Source organism: Dipodomys ordii, unplaced genomic scaffold (assembly GCF_000151885.1).
Source record: "Dipodomys ordii isolate 6190 unplaced genomic scaffold, Dord_2.0 Scaffold25, whole genome shotgun sequence".
Classification (NCBI taxonomy): domain Eukaryota; kingdom Metazoa; phylum Chordata; class Mammalia; order Rodentia; family Heteromyidae; genus Dipodomys; species Dipodomys ordii.
The window spans coordinates 652,283-668,623 of record NW_012267241.1 but is presented as its reverse complement, the minus strand read 5'-3'; the positions used below and the strand labels follow the sequence as shown (position 1 = coordinate 668,623).

General features: G+C 44.8%; 1 protein-coding gene across 1 annotated transcript in view; it reads right to left on the bottom strand.

The window, feature by feature from the left end:
- The window catches only part of Pstpip2 (proline-serine-threonine phosphatase interacting protein 2), a 76,427-nt gene extending 60,518 nt beyond the window's left edge, over positions 1 to 15,909 (bottom strand). The window contains exon 1 of the mRNA XM_013014793.1: positions 15,789 to 15,909. Within this exon, the coding sequence (XP_012870247.1) occupies positions 15,789 to 15,821 (33 nt within the window). The 5' untranslated portion in view covers positions 15,822 to 15,909. The remainder of the gene's footprint in view (positions 1 to 15,788) is intronic.
- Between the last annotated feature and the right edge of the window lie 432 nt (positions 15,910 to 16,341).

Here is a 16,341-nt window from a genome sequence, read left to right as displayed (position 1 = left end):
CTTCCAGCTTTTTCTGCTTATGTGGTGCTGAGGAATTGAACCCAGGGCCTCATGCATGCAAGGCAAGCACTCTACCACTGAGCCACCTTCCCAGCTCAGGAAAGTCTTACAGACTCTTATTTCCACTAAACTACCAAAAAAGCCAAACGGGAGTTGTGGCTCTTCTGGTAGAGTGCTACACTTGAGCAAAAGAAGCACAGGAACAATGCCCAGGCCCTGAGATCAGGCCTCAAAACTAGCACCAAAAGAAAAAAAAAAAAAAAAAGGAGGAAGGTGCTGAAAGCCAAAAGCCAATGGATTATAAGCAGTTATAAGCAGTCTCTAGAATTGGGGGAACAGATTCTTCCCTAAAGCCTTTAGAAGGAACCACCTTACAGACTCCTCTATTGTAGTCATTTTATACTCGCATTTTATACTCCTGACCTCTTGAATTATATTTTTTTAATGCATGCTGCTTTAAACTACTTTGTAGTAATTTGTTACAGCAGTAACCATTTACTAATAGAAGGAACATAAGCCAGGTACCTCTTGATTCTGTAAATAATCCAGCATCGGTTCTGTGTATCTCCTGCCAGAAATGTGCTGCCTGCATCTAATCATAATGAAACAGGCAAACTCAAACTGATAGACATTCTACACAAAAACGATCTCCTACTCAAGTGTCAAAGTCAAGTCACCTGGAGAAACTTGGGAACTGTTCCAGATTAGAGACCAAAGCATTTTAACAACTAGATGCAATGCTGAATCCTGAATAAAAAATGTTTTCTTCCTTTGCTATAAAAGAAAGATGTTATCGGCCACTTGGGATATTTGAAAAAGGTCTATATATTAGCTAATAGTATTATATTGATATTATTTTCTGATTTTTCTTTAAAAAATCATTGTGATTGCAAGTAGTCTTATATGTAGAAAATGTATCCTTTATATTTAGAAAATGCACATTGAAGGGTTTATGGATAAAGAAAACTTAAGCCTGTTCCTTTGTTTTTCACGTGGCTCAAATAATAATGTATGCTGAGAGCAGATCACCAGTGCATGCTTGTAATCCCAGCTACTCAAGAAGCTGAGACAGAAGAATTCTTATGCTCCAGGTCCACCTGACAACCTAATAAGACCCTGTCTTTAGGGAAAAAAACAACAACAACAACAACAGCAGGTGAGTATGTAGCTCAATGCTAGAACACTTGCCCAGCATTCAAAAGGCTCTGGATTCTAGTATAAGCATGACAAAAAAAAGTGATATGCATATATAAAAAGAGGGAGAAGCCAAGCACCAGAGGCTCATGCCCATAATCCTAGCTACTCAAGAAGCTGAGATCTGAAGATTTTAGAACAAAATTAGCTGGAGCAGGAAAGTATGTAAGACTCTTATCTCCAAATAACCACCAAAAACCCAGAAGTGGAACCGTAGCTCAAGTGATAGAGCCCTAGCCTTGAGCAAAAAAGTTCAGGGACAGTGTCCAGGCCTGGAGTTCAAGCCTTAGGTCCAGTAAAATTAATTAATTAATGGTAGAAGTGGATAGGGGGATTCTCACATTTGAGAAATGCAAGTAAAGGGCATATAGGAATTATTTGTTTTACTTTTGCAACTGTATTTTTTAAGTTAGAAAGGCTAAAGTTCATCATAACAAAATATTACCCAAGTAGAATAAAAAGTGACAAATTGAAACCGGACGCCGGTAACTCAAGCCTATAATCCCAGCTACTGAGGAGGCTGAGATCTAAGAATCATGATTCAAAGCCAGCCCAGCCAGGAACGTCCATGAGACTCTTGTCTCCAATCAACCACCAGAAAAACCTGTGGCTCAAGTGGTAGATTGCTCACTTTGAACTGAAGAGCTCAGGGACAGCACCCAGGCCAAGAGTTCAAGCCCCCATCTGACCAAAAAAAAAAGTGACAAATTGAAAAGGCTATGATGTCTAATCATGGGGGATAAATTACATAATGAACCTGAAATCAATACTGTAAACAACCAATGTTTTGTTTTTTTTTAATGGATAAGAGCTGAGACCAGTGTCTCACAGCTATAACTGTAGCTATTCAGAAAACTGAGATCTGAGGATCATGGTTTGAAGCCAGCCTGGGCTGACAAATCTGAGAGACTCTTATCTCTAATTAACCAGCAAAAAAAAAAGTCAGAAGTAGAAGTGTGTCTCAAGTGGCCAAGTGGCAGAACACCAGTTGTGAGCAAAAAACTGTCAAAGCATGAGGCCCTGAGTTCAAGCTTCAGTTCCAGACACTCCTCCCCTCCCCCCCAAAAAAGTAAAATGGATAAATTGTGACACCTTCTCACCATGGGATGTTACAGAAATGAGAATGGATAAACAACTGCACACAGAACATGATTAATCTCATGGCATAATGTTGAATGAGAGAAAGACACAAAAGAAGAGATACTGTGTGATTCCACTAACACAAACCACAAAATAGCCAACATTAATGTAGGCTGTGAGCATCAGCAAAGGTATTGGTTACTGGGTAGGGTCTGGAAGAGAACATATGGAGCTAACAGCTAGGATAACTTCCTGTTATGTTCTGTTTCTTAATCTTGGTGTTGACTGCATGGTCAGTGTGGTCACTTACGATATTAGACTGTCACCTTCAGGGGCATGAGAAATTTTAATTTACACACTAATTGGGAGAAGAAATCTGAGAATTGAAGAAGGGTGTTTTAAATCACAGAAAACATTAAAACGCTCCTGAGAGTACTACTGACATTCATGCTAAGAGTTTTCCAGTTAATAAAAAGCAAACAAACCAACAAAAACAGCTGAAGATCTAGAGGGTGCTGGATTTAGGCCTCCCTAGTCTAAATGTGGGACCAAGGGAATAGAGTGAAACATCAAACCTCAGCAATCCAGAACTCAAACTAAGAAATCAAGCCAGATCAAACAACCAATATGTTGCTACTACTGCCAAAAGCAAATATAGAACTGGAAACCAGGAATCCAAAGTAGGTCAAACCTAAATGCCCAAAGGCACTGCACTAACATGAGTTCTTTTTCACTCCAGTGTGAGCTGGAGCCGCATCCATGGAAATTTCCAAAGCCTGTTACCTTCTCATTACAATAGTATTTGAAGGTCTCTCGCCTCTGCCCACATCCTTCTGATGAAAGTAAGGGGAATAAATGATGGGGTTTTAAGAAGCAATGTAACTGTAAAGACAGGAAGTCTGGAATGGGTTGCCTAGTTGCTAGCTAGGAAACCTCGGTTTCCTCTTCATTCCAAGAAATTGCAAGTTAAAAGAAAGTATGTCATGTTAATGACAAAAAAAAATGTTTTTCCTAGGGTGAAACCTGGAGGAGTCTAAATTGCACTTGTCCTAATAACTCCTAAGTTGGTGGTGGTGTTGGTGTGGTGGTAGTGGTTCCAGGGCTTGAACTCGGAGTGGTCCTGGGCTCTTTTGCTCAAGGCTAGTGCTCTACCACTTTGAGCCACAGTGCCACTTGCATTTTTTTGGTGGTTAATTGAAGAGTCTCACAGAGTTTTCTGCCTATGTTGGCTTTGAACCTCAAGCCTCAGATCTTAGCTTTCTAAGTTGCTAGTATTACAGGAGTGAGCCACTGGTGCCTGGCTTAAGTTTTAAGATTAATTCTACTAATCACTTTCATTCATCATCTTAATTGTTTTGTACTGGAGCTTCAATTTAGGGCCTGGGTGCTTTTTCCCCTAAGGTTAGCACACTACAACTTGAACCACAACTGGTTAATTGAAGATAAAAGTCTTTTATTTATTTATTTTTGGGTCCAGTTGTGGGGCCTGAACTCTGGGCCTGGGCGCTGTCCCTCAGCTTTTCAGCTCAAGGCTAGCACTCTACCACTTGAGCCACAGTGCCACTTCCGGCTTTTTTCTTTTTGCTTATGTGGTGCTGAGGAATCGAACCCAGGGCCTCAGGCATGCAAGGCAAGCGCTCTACCACTGAGCCACCTTCCCAGCCCCTGAAGATAAAAGTCTTACAAGACTTTTCTGCCTAGGCTGTCTTTGAATTACAGTCCTCCCTGAGATCTGAGTAGCTAAGATTACAAGAATAAGCTGCCCACTCCCACCTCATCATATCAATTGTTAAAATTAATTTAACTGCAAAGACACTTTACTCTGGACACAGTAAGCACCGTGCACACTGCCACGTCCTTAGCACAAGGACTCTTTTATCATTAGAGGCTTGAGCTCAGGGTGGTTAGCTGGGTGATTTGTGTAAGCCATTCAAATAATGAGCACCACAGGATGTAGAGCTCATATGACACCAGTCAAGGCCAGGAGGGCTGCACTTGCCCTTGGCTGCTGGTCTTGCCTGCCACATGTGCGGTTCTTTCTGGATCCATTACAAATCACAACTCTCTCCTAAATGGCTGCATTTTTCCTAGATTCAGACTGTCTCAGATCTTTTAAGCTTCCAGCATCAACATCTGAAACCTCACCCACAAGACTCATTTCCTGTTGTGCTGATAAGAGCTGGCCAAGACCTTTGGCCTTGGGCCCTTCACTTTACTTTCTTCCTGGAGGAGCTCCATAGTCACAGTCAGGTGCTTTGAATCTGCAACTCAGCTACCTCCTTTGACTTTGAGCCAAGGACACTTGAGAAGAGTACAGAGATCCCTCATGCGCAGGTACCCACCTGCACTACCCAGGGAAAGGTAATAGCCTGCCTGTGTCATCCAGAGAGAGGCCTGCCCACCAAGATGATGTCTCAAGGCTGAGGCTGGTCAGAATCCATTTTGACCAATCAGGTGAGAGTTCTGCTTAAGCAGAAAGGCACTAAGATAGGTGAGCAAGAAAGTCTGAGGTTGGAACAGACAATCCACAGACTCAACTCTCAGTACCAAGACCTGGGCAACTATAGAAGTGCTGGCAAAGGACTATTGTAAATGTTTTTTATTTCTCAGAGTGAGGTCTTCTTGAACCTCTAATTCAGGTCCCACAGGGCAGGATCTGGATCTCCTGGGATGGAGAAAAGTATCTGTGCTTGATAATGGGATATATATATATATATATATATATATATATATATATATATATATATACTCTTGGAGAGAACTCCCAAAAGTGGAGCCACCCAGATCTGGAGCAATAGACTTTGATTCCTGTATTTCTAGAGCTTTAGGACATTTAGGACCACTTATGAACCTATCACTCCCAATAATGACAGGTTAAATAGTTTATTGGTCCTCTAATCAGTATAGAATCAAGCACTATTTATATATACATCTATATGTATATATATAGATGTATGCCTAATATATATTAGCCTAATATATATATATATTAGCCTTTTTTCTATACATGCATACCTATAATAACATGCATACCTATAATAAAGTTCTACTTATAAATTAGGCTCAGTAAGAGATTAAGCAACATGGAAACGTAACAATGAAATTCCAGTTTGTATAATTAATGTAAGCTAATTTAAAAAAGAGGTTAACTGACAAAAACAAAAAACAGAACAACTATACTAATATAATGAAAGTTATGTGGAGTTTTCTCTCAGAAAACATTTTTATTATACTTCTACTTCTTTTTGTTGGTACTGGTCTTTGAACTCAAGGCCTCACATCATCATCTGATTTTCTGGAACTCTGCCTCTTGAGACATGCCTCCAGGATTGCTTTTTGCTGGTTGTTATAGGGATTAAGCCTCTCATACTTTTCTGTCTCGACTGGCTTTGCACCACAATTCTTCAGATCTCAGACTCCTGAGTATCTAGGGTCAGAGGCATGAGCCACCAGAACCCAGGCTATACCTCCACTTTTCCACCTAAAGGAAAAATGCCCTTACTTTGGTATATTTGAAGTGTCAATGTCACTATCTTGTGTTATGAAGTCATTATTAAATAAAATAAGGGCTCCTTGAATGCAGCTCTGTGACTAGCTGATATTATCAAATTAGTTCTAAAGGATGGGTGAGAATGTTGAAAGAGGTGACATTGATCAAAATATATTGCATGCATAAACTGCTTGTTAAATGGCAAAAAACAAAGTTACTAAGTGACTAACAGGAGATTAGTGCATACAATGTGGATAAATGAACTGAAGGATGACCACCTGCCAGCAATGAAAAGGATACAGACAGCCGGACACCAGTGGCTCACACCTGTAATCCTAGCTACTTAGGAGGCTGAGATCTGAGGATCGAGGTTCAAAGCCAGCCTGGGCAGGAAAGTTCATGAGACTCTTATCTCCAATAAACCACTAGAAAACCGGAAGTGGTGCTGTGGCTCAAGCGGCAGAGTACTGGCCTTGAGCTGAAGAGCACAGGGACAGTGCCCAGGCCCAGAGTTCAAGCCCAACGACTGACCCAAAAAAAAAGAAAGAAAGAAAGAAAGAAAGAAAGAGAAGGATACAGACTTCATCACATGATGCACAAGTGGGCTAGAATGTTGCTCAGTGTTAGATGCTTGCCTACCATGCATGAATGAAGTCCTGGGTTTGATTCTTCAGTGCTACATAAACAGAAAAATTTGGAAGTGACACTGTGGCACAAGTGGTAGAGTGCTAGGCTTGAGCAAAAAGAGCAAAAGAAGCTCAGGGGCAGTGCCCAGGCCCTGAGTTCAAGCCCCAACACTGGCCAAAAAAAAAAAATGATGTGCAACTTAAAACATTTGACTTGGGCTGGGAAGGTGGCTCAGTGGTAGAGTGCTTACCTTGCATGCACGAGGCCCTAGGTTCCATTCCTCAGCACCACATAAGCAGAAAAAGCCAGAAGTGGTGCTGTGGCTCAAGTGGTAGAGCGCTAGCCTTGAGCTGAAGAGCTGAGGGACAGCGCCCAGGCCCAGAGTTCAGGTCCCATGACTGACAAAAACATGACTTATTTCTGGAATTTTCCATTTAATTTCTTTGGACTACAATTAGCCATAGTAAACTAAACCCCCAGGAAAGGAAATTGAGGTAAGAGGGAACTACTGTTGCATTCAAACAGGATCAAAGACTAATCACTGTGAGGAAAGATAGAGGTGAAAGGTCATGGCAACTGTTTGTCTGGAATTTCAGTGTATGTTCATCACTGTACCAGTACTGGCACTAGGACTCAGAGCTTGCTTGGCTTTTTTGCTCAAGGCTTATGCTCTACTGCTTGAGCCCCACCTCCATTTCTGGTTTTTTATTGGTTAACTGAAGACAAAAGTCTCACAGACTTTCTTGTCTGAGCTAGCTTCAAACCTCAGTCCTGGGCTGGGAAGGTGGCTCAGTAGTAGAGCGCTTGCCTTGCATGCATGAGGCCTTGGGTTCGATTTCTCAGCACTACATAAGCAAAAAGAAAAGAGCCGGAAGTAGCGCTGTGGCTCAAGTGGTAGAGCACTAGCCTTGAGCTGAAGAGCTGAGGGACAGCACCCTGGCCCAGAGATCAGGCTCCACGACCGGACGCAAACAAAACAAAACAAAACAAAAACCCTCAGTCCTCAGAGCTCAGACTCTTTGAGTAGCAAGTATTACAGGTGGAAGCCATCAACGCCTTCAAGTCTGAGGCTATTGTTCAAGTGGTAAAGGCCTGCTCAGCCCTCAGTACTGCCAAAGAGAGGAAAAAAATAAACAAATAAAAGTCTAGAAAGCCGGTGCAGGTAGTTCACGACTGTAATCCTAGCTACTCAGGAGGCTGAGATCTGAGGATCACAGTTCAAAGCCAATCCAAGTAGGAAAGTCTGTGAGACCCTTATCTCCAATTAACCACTAGAAAACCGGAAGTGGCACTGTGGCTCAAGTGGTAGAGCGCTAGCCTTGAGCTGAAGAGCTGAGGAACAGTGCCCAAGCCCAGAGTTCAAGCCCCACAACTGAAAAAAAAAAAAAAAGGTCTAGAAAGTTAGAGCTGAATTCTCAGTTTCCCTATCCAAATATCCTCCCCAGCTAAGTGCTATAACATACCTCCCTACAAGATACTTCACAAACAGGAATTCAGTCTTCTCATTGTATGCTATGGGCTATTTTAGACTTTACAGACTCGTACTCTATAGCACCCCTCCCACAAGACCTTCTCCAGAACCTTGCCCTTTTCCCACCGCTACTGTTAGGCTGTCTCACTGGATTTTAGGCCATGTGAGTTGCACACATCTACACACATTTTACATGCATGTATATATAAGAATATGTATTCACCTGCCCATGTAATTGTAACCCCTCTGTACAGTATCTTCACAAATAAAATAAAATAAAAATAATAAAAATAAATAAATAAAAAGAATATGTATTCAAATGTATGTAAAAAAAGAATGTATCATTTTTAATAGTTTCTAAATTTATAAGTAACTATGGAGAAGGAAGCAAAACTATTTGGAAACAAGGAAATACAATAAACACATGTTCATTCTCCCTGGTAATAAAAATGCAAATGGAAATACAAATCAAAGAAATGAATGACAGGAAAGTAAATTAGACTCAATGAAGGGAGGGATACCAGCAAAAGCAGGAGAATGAAGAGAGTGGGTGAATGAGGATGAATATTTGTATGTATGGAAATAGAATAATGAAATCTGTTGAAATGATTTTAAGAAGGGGACTAAGAGGTAAGGAAGAGTGATGGTGGGGATGAGTTTGATCAGGATACACTGTATACATGTATGGAAATGTCACCTCCCTTCTACAACTAACATACGCTAACAACAAACCTCATAAAAATGCAAATGAAATGGATTGAAGCACCAGTGTTTGACTTGTACATGGAGAAAAAACTACAATAGCTACCAGTCATAATGTGAAACAAGAATCTTCAGTAATTGGAAATGTCAAGATCATGTCCACCCTTTCAGAAAAAGTTTCATGCTGGACACTGGTGGCCCACACCTGTAATCCTAGCTACTCAGGAGGCTGAGATCTGAAGATGATAGCTTGATTCTAAGTATTTAACGAGTCCTATCATTAATTAACTGTATTTTAGTCAGCTGATGATAGCACTATGGCTCTCTCACATGCAGGCATTGGAGCAGGTGCGACAGGAATAACTCCACAGGAGTGAAACTATACAATGGAGTATAACGATATGAAGGAGTATAACTATACAAAGGAGTACAACTATAGGAAGGAATATAGTTATATGTGGTGGCCATGGGAGGCCAGCCCTGAAATGTTTGCCCAGCCAAGTCTAATCCTATTAGGCAGAAAGTAAGTGAGTGTCTGGTTTCTTGATGAAATAGAAGTGAGATCACGTGGAACAGAATTTCAAGAAGAAAAGGTATGAAATTATCCCTTGGAAAGGTATAACATGGCTGGACAGTGACAAGTTCTGTCATGTGTTTCCAGAAATAGATGTTTAAAGAATCCAAATTCTCACTGGGCACCGGTGGCTCCCACCTGTAATCCTAGCTACTGAGGAGGCTGAGATCTAAGTATCACAGTTCAAAGCCAGCCCAGGCAGGAAAGCCCATGAGACTTTTATCTCCAGTTAACCACCAGAAAACCTGAAGTGGCACTGTGGCTCAAGTGGTAGAGAGTTTGCCTTAAACTGAAGAGCTGAGGGACAGTGCCCAGGCCCAGAGTTCAGGCCCCATGTCTGACAAAAAAGAAATAAAATTGAGCAACAGCCTAAGCATTGTGTAAAATAGCATATGGGGATAGGCAATGTGGAGTAGCTGCTGTAATAACTTGTTTTCTCTCTATTTACTTTGTTGCTGGTAGTGGTCATGGAGCCTGGACGCCCTGAGCTTTTTCACTCAAGGCTAGTGTTCTACCACTTTGAGCCACAGCACCACTTCCAGTCTCCTCTATGTTTGAAAAAAAAGGGGGGGCAGGAGAAAGTCTCCTTATATAAGCCCTGGCTCCATTCTGGTAAGATCCCAGAATTACCAGTTTCCAATCTGGTCTAACATTTGGATCTGAAGGTCAGCACTAAGTCAACAACAGGATAATGCATTCAGAGGGCCACAATACTTCCCCAGGTCAACCCCCAGGTAAAGAGAAAGGTGCTACCCATGGCAGGTAAAGAGTGCTGACTGCAAATAGGAAGCTGCTCTGGACCAGGAGCCTTGGGGCCCATAAAGACATCAAGAGATAGGTTGGGCCTCTATTCCTGTGAGACACCTGGAAATCAGGTTCTCCTGTCACCCTGGCATGCCTGCATCTGAAAGGACTACTTGATCTGAGCACACCCACATCTGAAGAGCTCTATGTCTGACCATGCCAAAGACTGAAATTTTTTTCTTCTGCAGTTGGCGGGGCTGCCCCTCTAGAGCTCTGGAAACCACATCACTGGTCATTATTACACGAGGAACCACCCGAGTTAACCAAGAAAAATTACACAGTACTGTTTAGCTAATGAGCCACAAAGAACTTACACATCCGGAAGCGTAATAGAAGTAATACTAAAGTATGCACCAAGACCAGACAAACTTAGTTGGAGTGGATCCCACTTTTGAAGAATACTGAGAAATTCTCTTTGGGAGTTAACCATAGGCTTTCAACTTCCTTCAAACTTCCCTTCCTTGGGCCTGAGATAGATCTGTTATCCCTGCCCCTCTACTTTCCCCCCCTCACTGCTCCTTCCTAAGCACAAGCATTCACCCAAAGATCTTCAGTGTGTGTGTGTGTGTGTGAGAGAGAGAGAGAGAGAAAGAGAGAGAGAGAGAGAGAGAGAGAGAGAGAGAATGAATACTAGGGCTTGAACTCAAGGCCTGGGCCTGGGTGCTGTGCTTAGATTTTTTGTTTTGTTTTTGCCAGTTCTGGGGCTTAAGCTCTGGGCCTGGGCACTGTTCCAGAGCTTCTTTTGCTCAAGGCCAGCACTCTACCACTTGAACCACAGTGCCACTTCTGGTTTCATCTGTGTATGTGGTACTGAGTAATTGAACCCAGGGCTTCATGCATGTGAGGCAAGCACTCTACCACTAAGCCACATTCCCAGCCCCTGTCCTTAAAATTTTGCTCAAGGTTAGCACTCTACCACTTGAACCACAGCTCCACCTCCAGCTTTGTAGTAGTTAGTTGGAGGTAAGGATCTCATAGACTTTCTGCCTGGGCTGGCTTTGAATCTTAGATCCTCAGATCTAAGGCTCCAGAGTAGCTAGGATTGCAGATATAAGCCACTAGTGCCTGGCTTCCTCCCCCCCCCCTTCTTATCTCTTTATTCTTTCTCATTAAATAACTGTTGCTTTCCACTTTTGCGCTCTCTCTCTCTCTCTCTCTCTCTCTCACTCTCACACACACACAATGTCCTGATAGTAACAATAACTAACCATTAAAAGTGCTTGCATGTACCAGGAAATGTGTTAAACTCTCTTTTGGAATCCTCATAAGAAGCATTCCTATGAAGCAGAATTTTGTCCTAGTCTCATGCTTGGTAAAAATGGAAGTTTTGGGAGTAAAGTGATCTGCACAAAGCCAGGCCATCTCAGACCACCTGCTGACAGCCGGTGACATTCTGGTATAACCATGTTCTTCCATGAGCTTTTTCACTGGGACACTCTTTCCAAGGATAGAAATCACCTCTACAATCTGACATCAGACAGTACCCACTGACATGCTTGTACTAATTGTCTAAATATAGAATGCTTCTAAACTCTGCTTCCTGACACCTTGTCTTCTCCCTCTGACCACCTCCCCGTACCCAGCAACCCTCGCCTGGTATGCAGAATTAGAAGGCGCGGCAGAGGAGAGCTCTGCACTGAACTAGCCTTGGAGGTGCTACACCTAAGTAAATATTGTTAATATCATATCTGCCTCTTCCTACTTCTGTCTTCACAAGCCAGTTCCCCCTGCTGACTTCCTGATTTCAGGGGCCCACATGTTGCTGTCCAGTTCCCCTTCTATAGAACTGCTTCAGCCACCCCTCTCCCATCCCACACCTCTTCTCTCTGCTGTTCACCTTCAACTGACTGGCCTGGCCTGGGCTTTGCCCAGGTTTCTCCAATTTCCTTCCTTTCTTCACTGTCTCCACACTGGAACAGACCCCTCCACCTTTGGTCCAATTTGTCTTTAGCCCATTCTAGACACTTCCCGCTCCTAGCTCTTCCCTCCTCCATATTCCTTTTTCAAGGTAGGAGCTTGTTTTAGGCCTAGGCTAGCCTGGGCTGCCATCCTCCTTCTTGGACTTCCCCATGTTATGATAACAGGTACATGCCACTGTTCCCACCCTTGAGTGAGAGGCCATTCACTGAAATGGAGTCTCACAAACTTCTTTTGCCCTGGCTGGCTTCAACTGAGATTCCCTAGATCTCCAACTCCCAAGTAGCTAGGATTACAGGTAAAGGCTTAAACCACCACGCTTAGATCCTCCTCCATATTCTTAAAATCAAGGCTAAAAGCTGCCCTCCCCACCTCCCTTCCTCATGAGACATGCTACCTTCTAACCAAGCTTGTGACAGGGAGTAGTTTCACCCCTGGAAATGCCCCCCTCCTATTATAACACTGAAGACAGAGAGTTTTTCATGAATATTAGCTCTAGTAAACCAATAGCCAGCTGTGTTTCCAAAGTTTTCTCTCTTATCCAGTCACAACTTTTTCATCCTTGAAACAAGAACATGATGTCCATCCTCTCAGCTCTATCTATAGCTGCACCCAGCCGGCTCCCTGAGAGCAAGGAGCCCTGACAAGCAGCCCTTCTCTCTGCTCCCTTTCTCTCAAGTCCTGGCTGCTCGTGTCCTATATGCCTGATCCAGGGCACACATGTGCCAACCACAATGGCAGTCACTGGGAGCCTCGCTCATGGTGACACTGTGGCTACCCTCCAGAAACTCATGAGAGGAGCAGAAAGAGAAAAGCAGATTTTATGAACAGTGCAATAATGGCCCGATATCTACCTGAGCAGCACCAAAGGGCTGGTACAGACAGCTATGCTGGGACTTGCTCACTCCATACCCCTTTCTTTTGTGAGGCACCTACTGAGCATAATAATCCATACAGATGGATTATTTAACAGCTTTCAGGCACTGGGAATATTGTTTAACTTTTCTATCACTCAGTGACATCACCCACAAAATGCTGTTGTAAGTAAGCTACCCCATAGTGTAGCTAGGAGGCTTAACTGAAGAAAACACAAAACATTTAGAGCACTGGGCACTGGTGGCGCACACCTGTAATCCTAATTACCCAGGAGGCTGAGATCTGAGGATCACAGTTTGAAGCCAGCTTGGGCAGGAAAATCTGTGAGACTCTTATCTCCAATTAACCATCAGAAAACTGGAAGTGGCACTCTGGCTCAAAGTGGTAGAGTGCTATCCTTAAGCAAAAAAGCTCAGGGACAGCACCCAGGCCCTGAGTTCAAACCCCATGACTGACCAAAACATAAAACATTTAGAGCAGTGTTGGACAGTCTATGTATAGTGATGTCAGCAATCATTGTTTTTATTATTTGACAAATGGAATTAGGAATGGAAGATATCTTTGCTAACTGTCTCACAGACTAAGGCAATTTCTGAAAGTATAAGCTCAGAAAGTGCTCCCCTAGCCCCAACCGCTAACTCAACCCAGACTTCACTCTGTCCCCACCCCTGACCATTCCTGCCAGGATGTGTATGGAACAGCTGGAAAAGAGGGCTGCCTTATTACGGCCAGGGAGCCTCTGAGGATGAAGCTTCAGCAATTATCAAGTCCGTGCCCTGTTGGCTTTTGACTCATTTGATTCATTGAGCGAATACCTGGTGAGGATCCATTGTATGCTAGCCTGTGCAAAGAACAGCAGTGTTGAGAACTGGGACACATCTAACCACAAGTACTTGTGCACTCTACACCATCAAAGTTACAAGCTGGCAAATGCTAGGAAGGAACAGAACACATATAAACAAAAGCTACTGAGTACAATGGAGAATCCTTCTTGGAGCCAGCTGCTAATAGCTCACACCTGTAATCCTGGTTACTCAGGAAGCTGAAATCTGAGGATCATATAGTTTGAAGGTAGCCTAGAAGGAAAATCTACGAGATTCTTATTTCCAATTAATCAGCAAAAAGCCAGAAATAGAAGTATGGCTCAAGTGGTAGAGCACTAGCCTTAAACAAAGAAGCTAAGGGACAGCACCTGGCTCTGAGTTCAAGTCCTAATATTGGCACAAAAGAAGAGGAAAAGGAAAGACAAGAAAGGAGATAAGAGCAGAGGGGAGGGGAAAAAGAGGGGAAGGGATCAAAGAAGGGAAGGGAAGTCCTGGAAGAAGTGATATTTGTCTCGGGGCTGGGAAGGTAGCTCAGCGGTAGAGTGCATGCCTTGCAAGCATGAGGCCCTAGGTTCGATTCCTCAGCACCACATAAACAGAAAAAGCGGGAAGTGATGCTGTGGCTCCAGTGCTAGAGCACTAGCCTTGAGCTGAAGAGCTGAGGGACAGCTCCCAGACCCAGAGTTCAGGCCCCATGACCGGCAAAAAAAAAAAGAAGAAGTGATATTTGTCTTGAGATCTGAAAAGTCTGCTCTGTGCTCAGTGCCTATCACAGGACTCCAAAGTCTGACATTCTCTTTGGAGAATCCTCAGACCTCCTCTTAGGGCCAGTTTTGTCACTGTTGGCCCTCTCTGTGATACTACCCCGGCCCTTCACCTGACAGGCGGGCAGTGACACAGAAGGACCCAACCTAGACAGTGTGTCCTGAGGTCACCAGCTTTCTCCACCCAGAAACTCACTATGGGGAGAGGGACCTGCTAGGCAAATCTGAAGCTAAATGGAGGACAAGCAAAGTCCCAAGTAAGGAGCTAGACCCTTTCACAGCTTGGACCAGGTCTCAGGGAGGCAACTTCCTATCCTAACTTAAAGGGATTAGGGGTCAGGTGTAGAGGCTCACCACCTATAATCCTGGCTGTTCTGGAGGCTGAGATCCAAAGGATCTTGGCTCCAAGCCAGCTGGAGGAGGGAAGTCTTCAAGACTCCATTTCCAAAATAACCAGCAAAAAACAGGACTGGAGGCATGGCTCAAGTAATCATAGAGTGCCAGCATAACAAGCAAATAGAGTAAATGTGAAACCCTGGGTTTAAACCCCAGTACTAGCAAAAAAATAAAATAAAAGGTACCTTCTCAGAATTAAAGGGCACAGATTCTTGATGGCTACCTGGGAGTGACAGAACCATCACAAGGACTGTTACGAGGCGAAGGGGGTGATCAGGAAAACCAGCTGCCTCCAAACTAGACCTTTCCCGGTGAGGTAAGAGGGTCCCATGGGCTGGGGAGGAAACTCCAGAGAACAGCTGCCAGTCCAAAGCTCCAGCAAAGAGCACCCCTCTGCCTACACATACCCTAGTAAAGGTACTCCCCAAGAGTGATTGCCGCTGTCAGCCAGGCAAAGCTCACCCCCCCTGCCACACACACACACACACACACATTGCTCACCTGGCAGCTCACCCCCCCCACACACACACACACTGCTCACCTGGCAGCTCACCTTCCACCACACACACACACACACACTACTCACCTGGCAGCTCACCCCCCCACCACACACACACACACACACACACACACACACACACACACACACACACACACACACACCCCCCCACACACACCCCCACACACACACACTGCTCACCGGCCCTGTCCCCAGGCTCAGACTTGAGGATCACTGGTGACTCAGCTGGGATGGGGTGACCCTTTTTTTGTGGGGGGATCCATTCCTTATGTCCTGATCTAAGGTGTCCCCTGCTATGTCCGTCCTCGGGAGTACTCAGGGTGAGCCCTAACTAAACACTGGCTCCAAGAACTTGTAAATAAAAAGGGGTGAGGGTTAGGGCCAGGGGCAGAGGGGGCCACAGCACCGGGGGCCACAGCACCGGGCATGCGTTCTGGGTCTGCCCTGGAGCGGGAGGACTGGGCCCCGGCGGCGCTGGGTCACCGACGGCAGCCCTGACCTCAGCCCGTGCCCCGGCGGGACGTCAGCCGCGCGCGCCCGCAGACTTACCCAAAAGTTTCCCTTGAACAGTGAGCCCGTCATGCCGGCGCGTGTCGGGGCAGCAGGCGGGACCGAGCGAGCGGGGTGTCCTGACGGTCACAGCTCACAGGCAGGCACGTCTGAAGTCCACAGTCGCGCCGGGAAGCCGCCCCGGGCCCTAAGCCACACCCCCGGTGGCTCTGCGCTCCGCCCGCCCGGCGCAACTGGATGGACACGCGCCGTCCCCGACCTGGACCGGGGCAGAAACTCTGGGCCAGAGCGCCTGGCAATCGTCATTGGCTGTGCGTTTCCGTCTCCTTCTTCCTGAAGGACTGGTCCTGTGCCCACGAGGCCGCCCTGACCTAATGCTCACACAGACATCCAGGTTCCGTGGAGTGGTGAAAGGAACCCGGGCTCCAGTCCCTAACACTGCGGCGAGTCGTGTGCACGACCTAGGGGGCAACAGATGAGGTCCAGGGACACCTTTTAGTCTAAAATGTCAAGGGAATGTCACTGCTGCTCCAGAAGTCTAGGTCACGTAGCCTGAGCTTATCTATTGACCCAGGATCTTTCCCTGACAGTA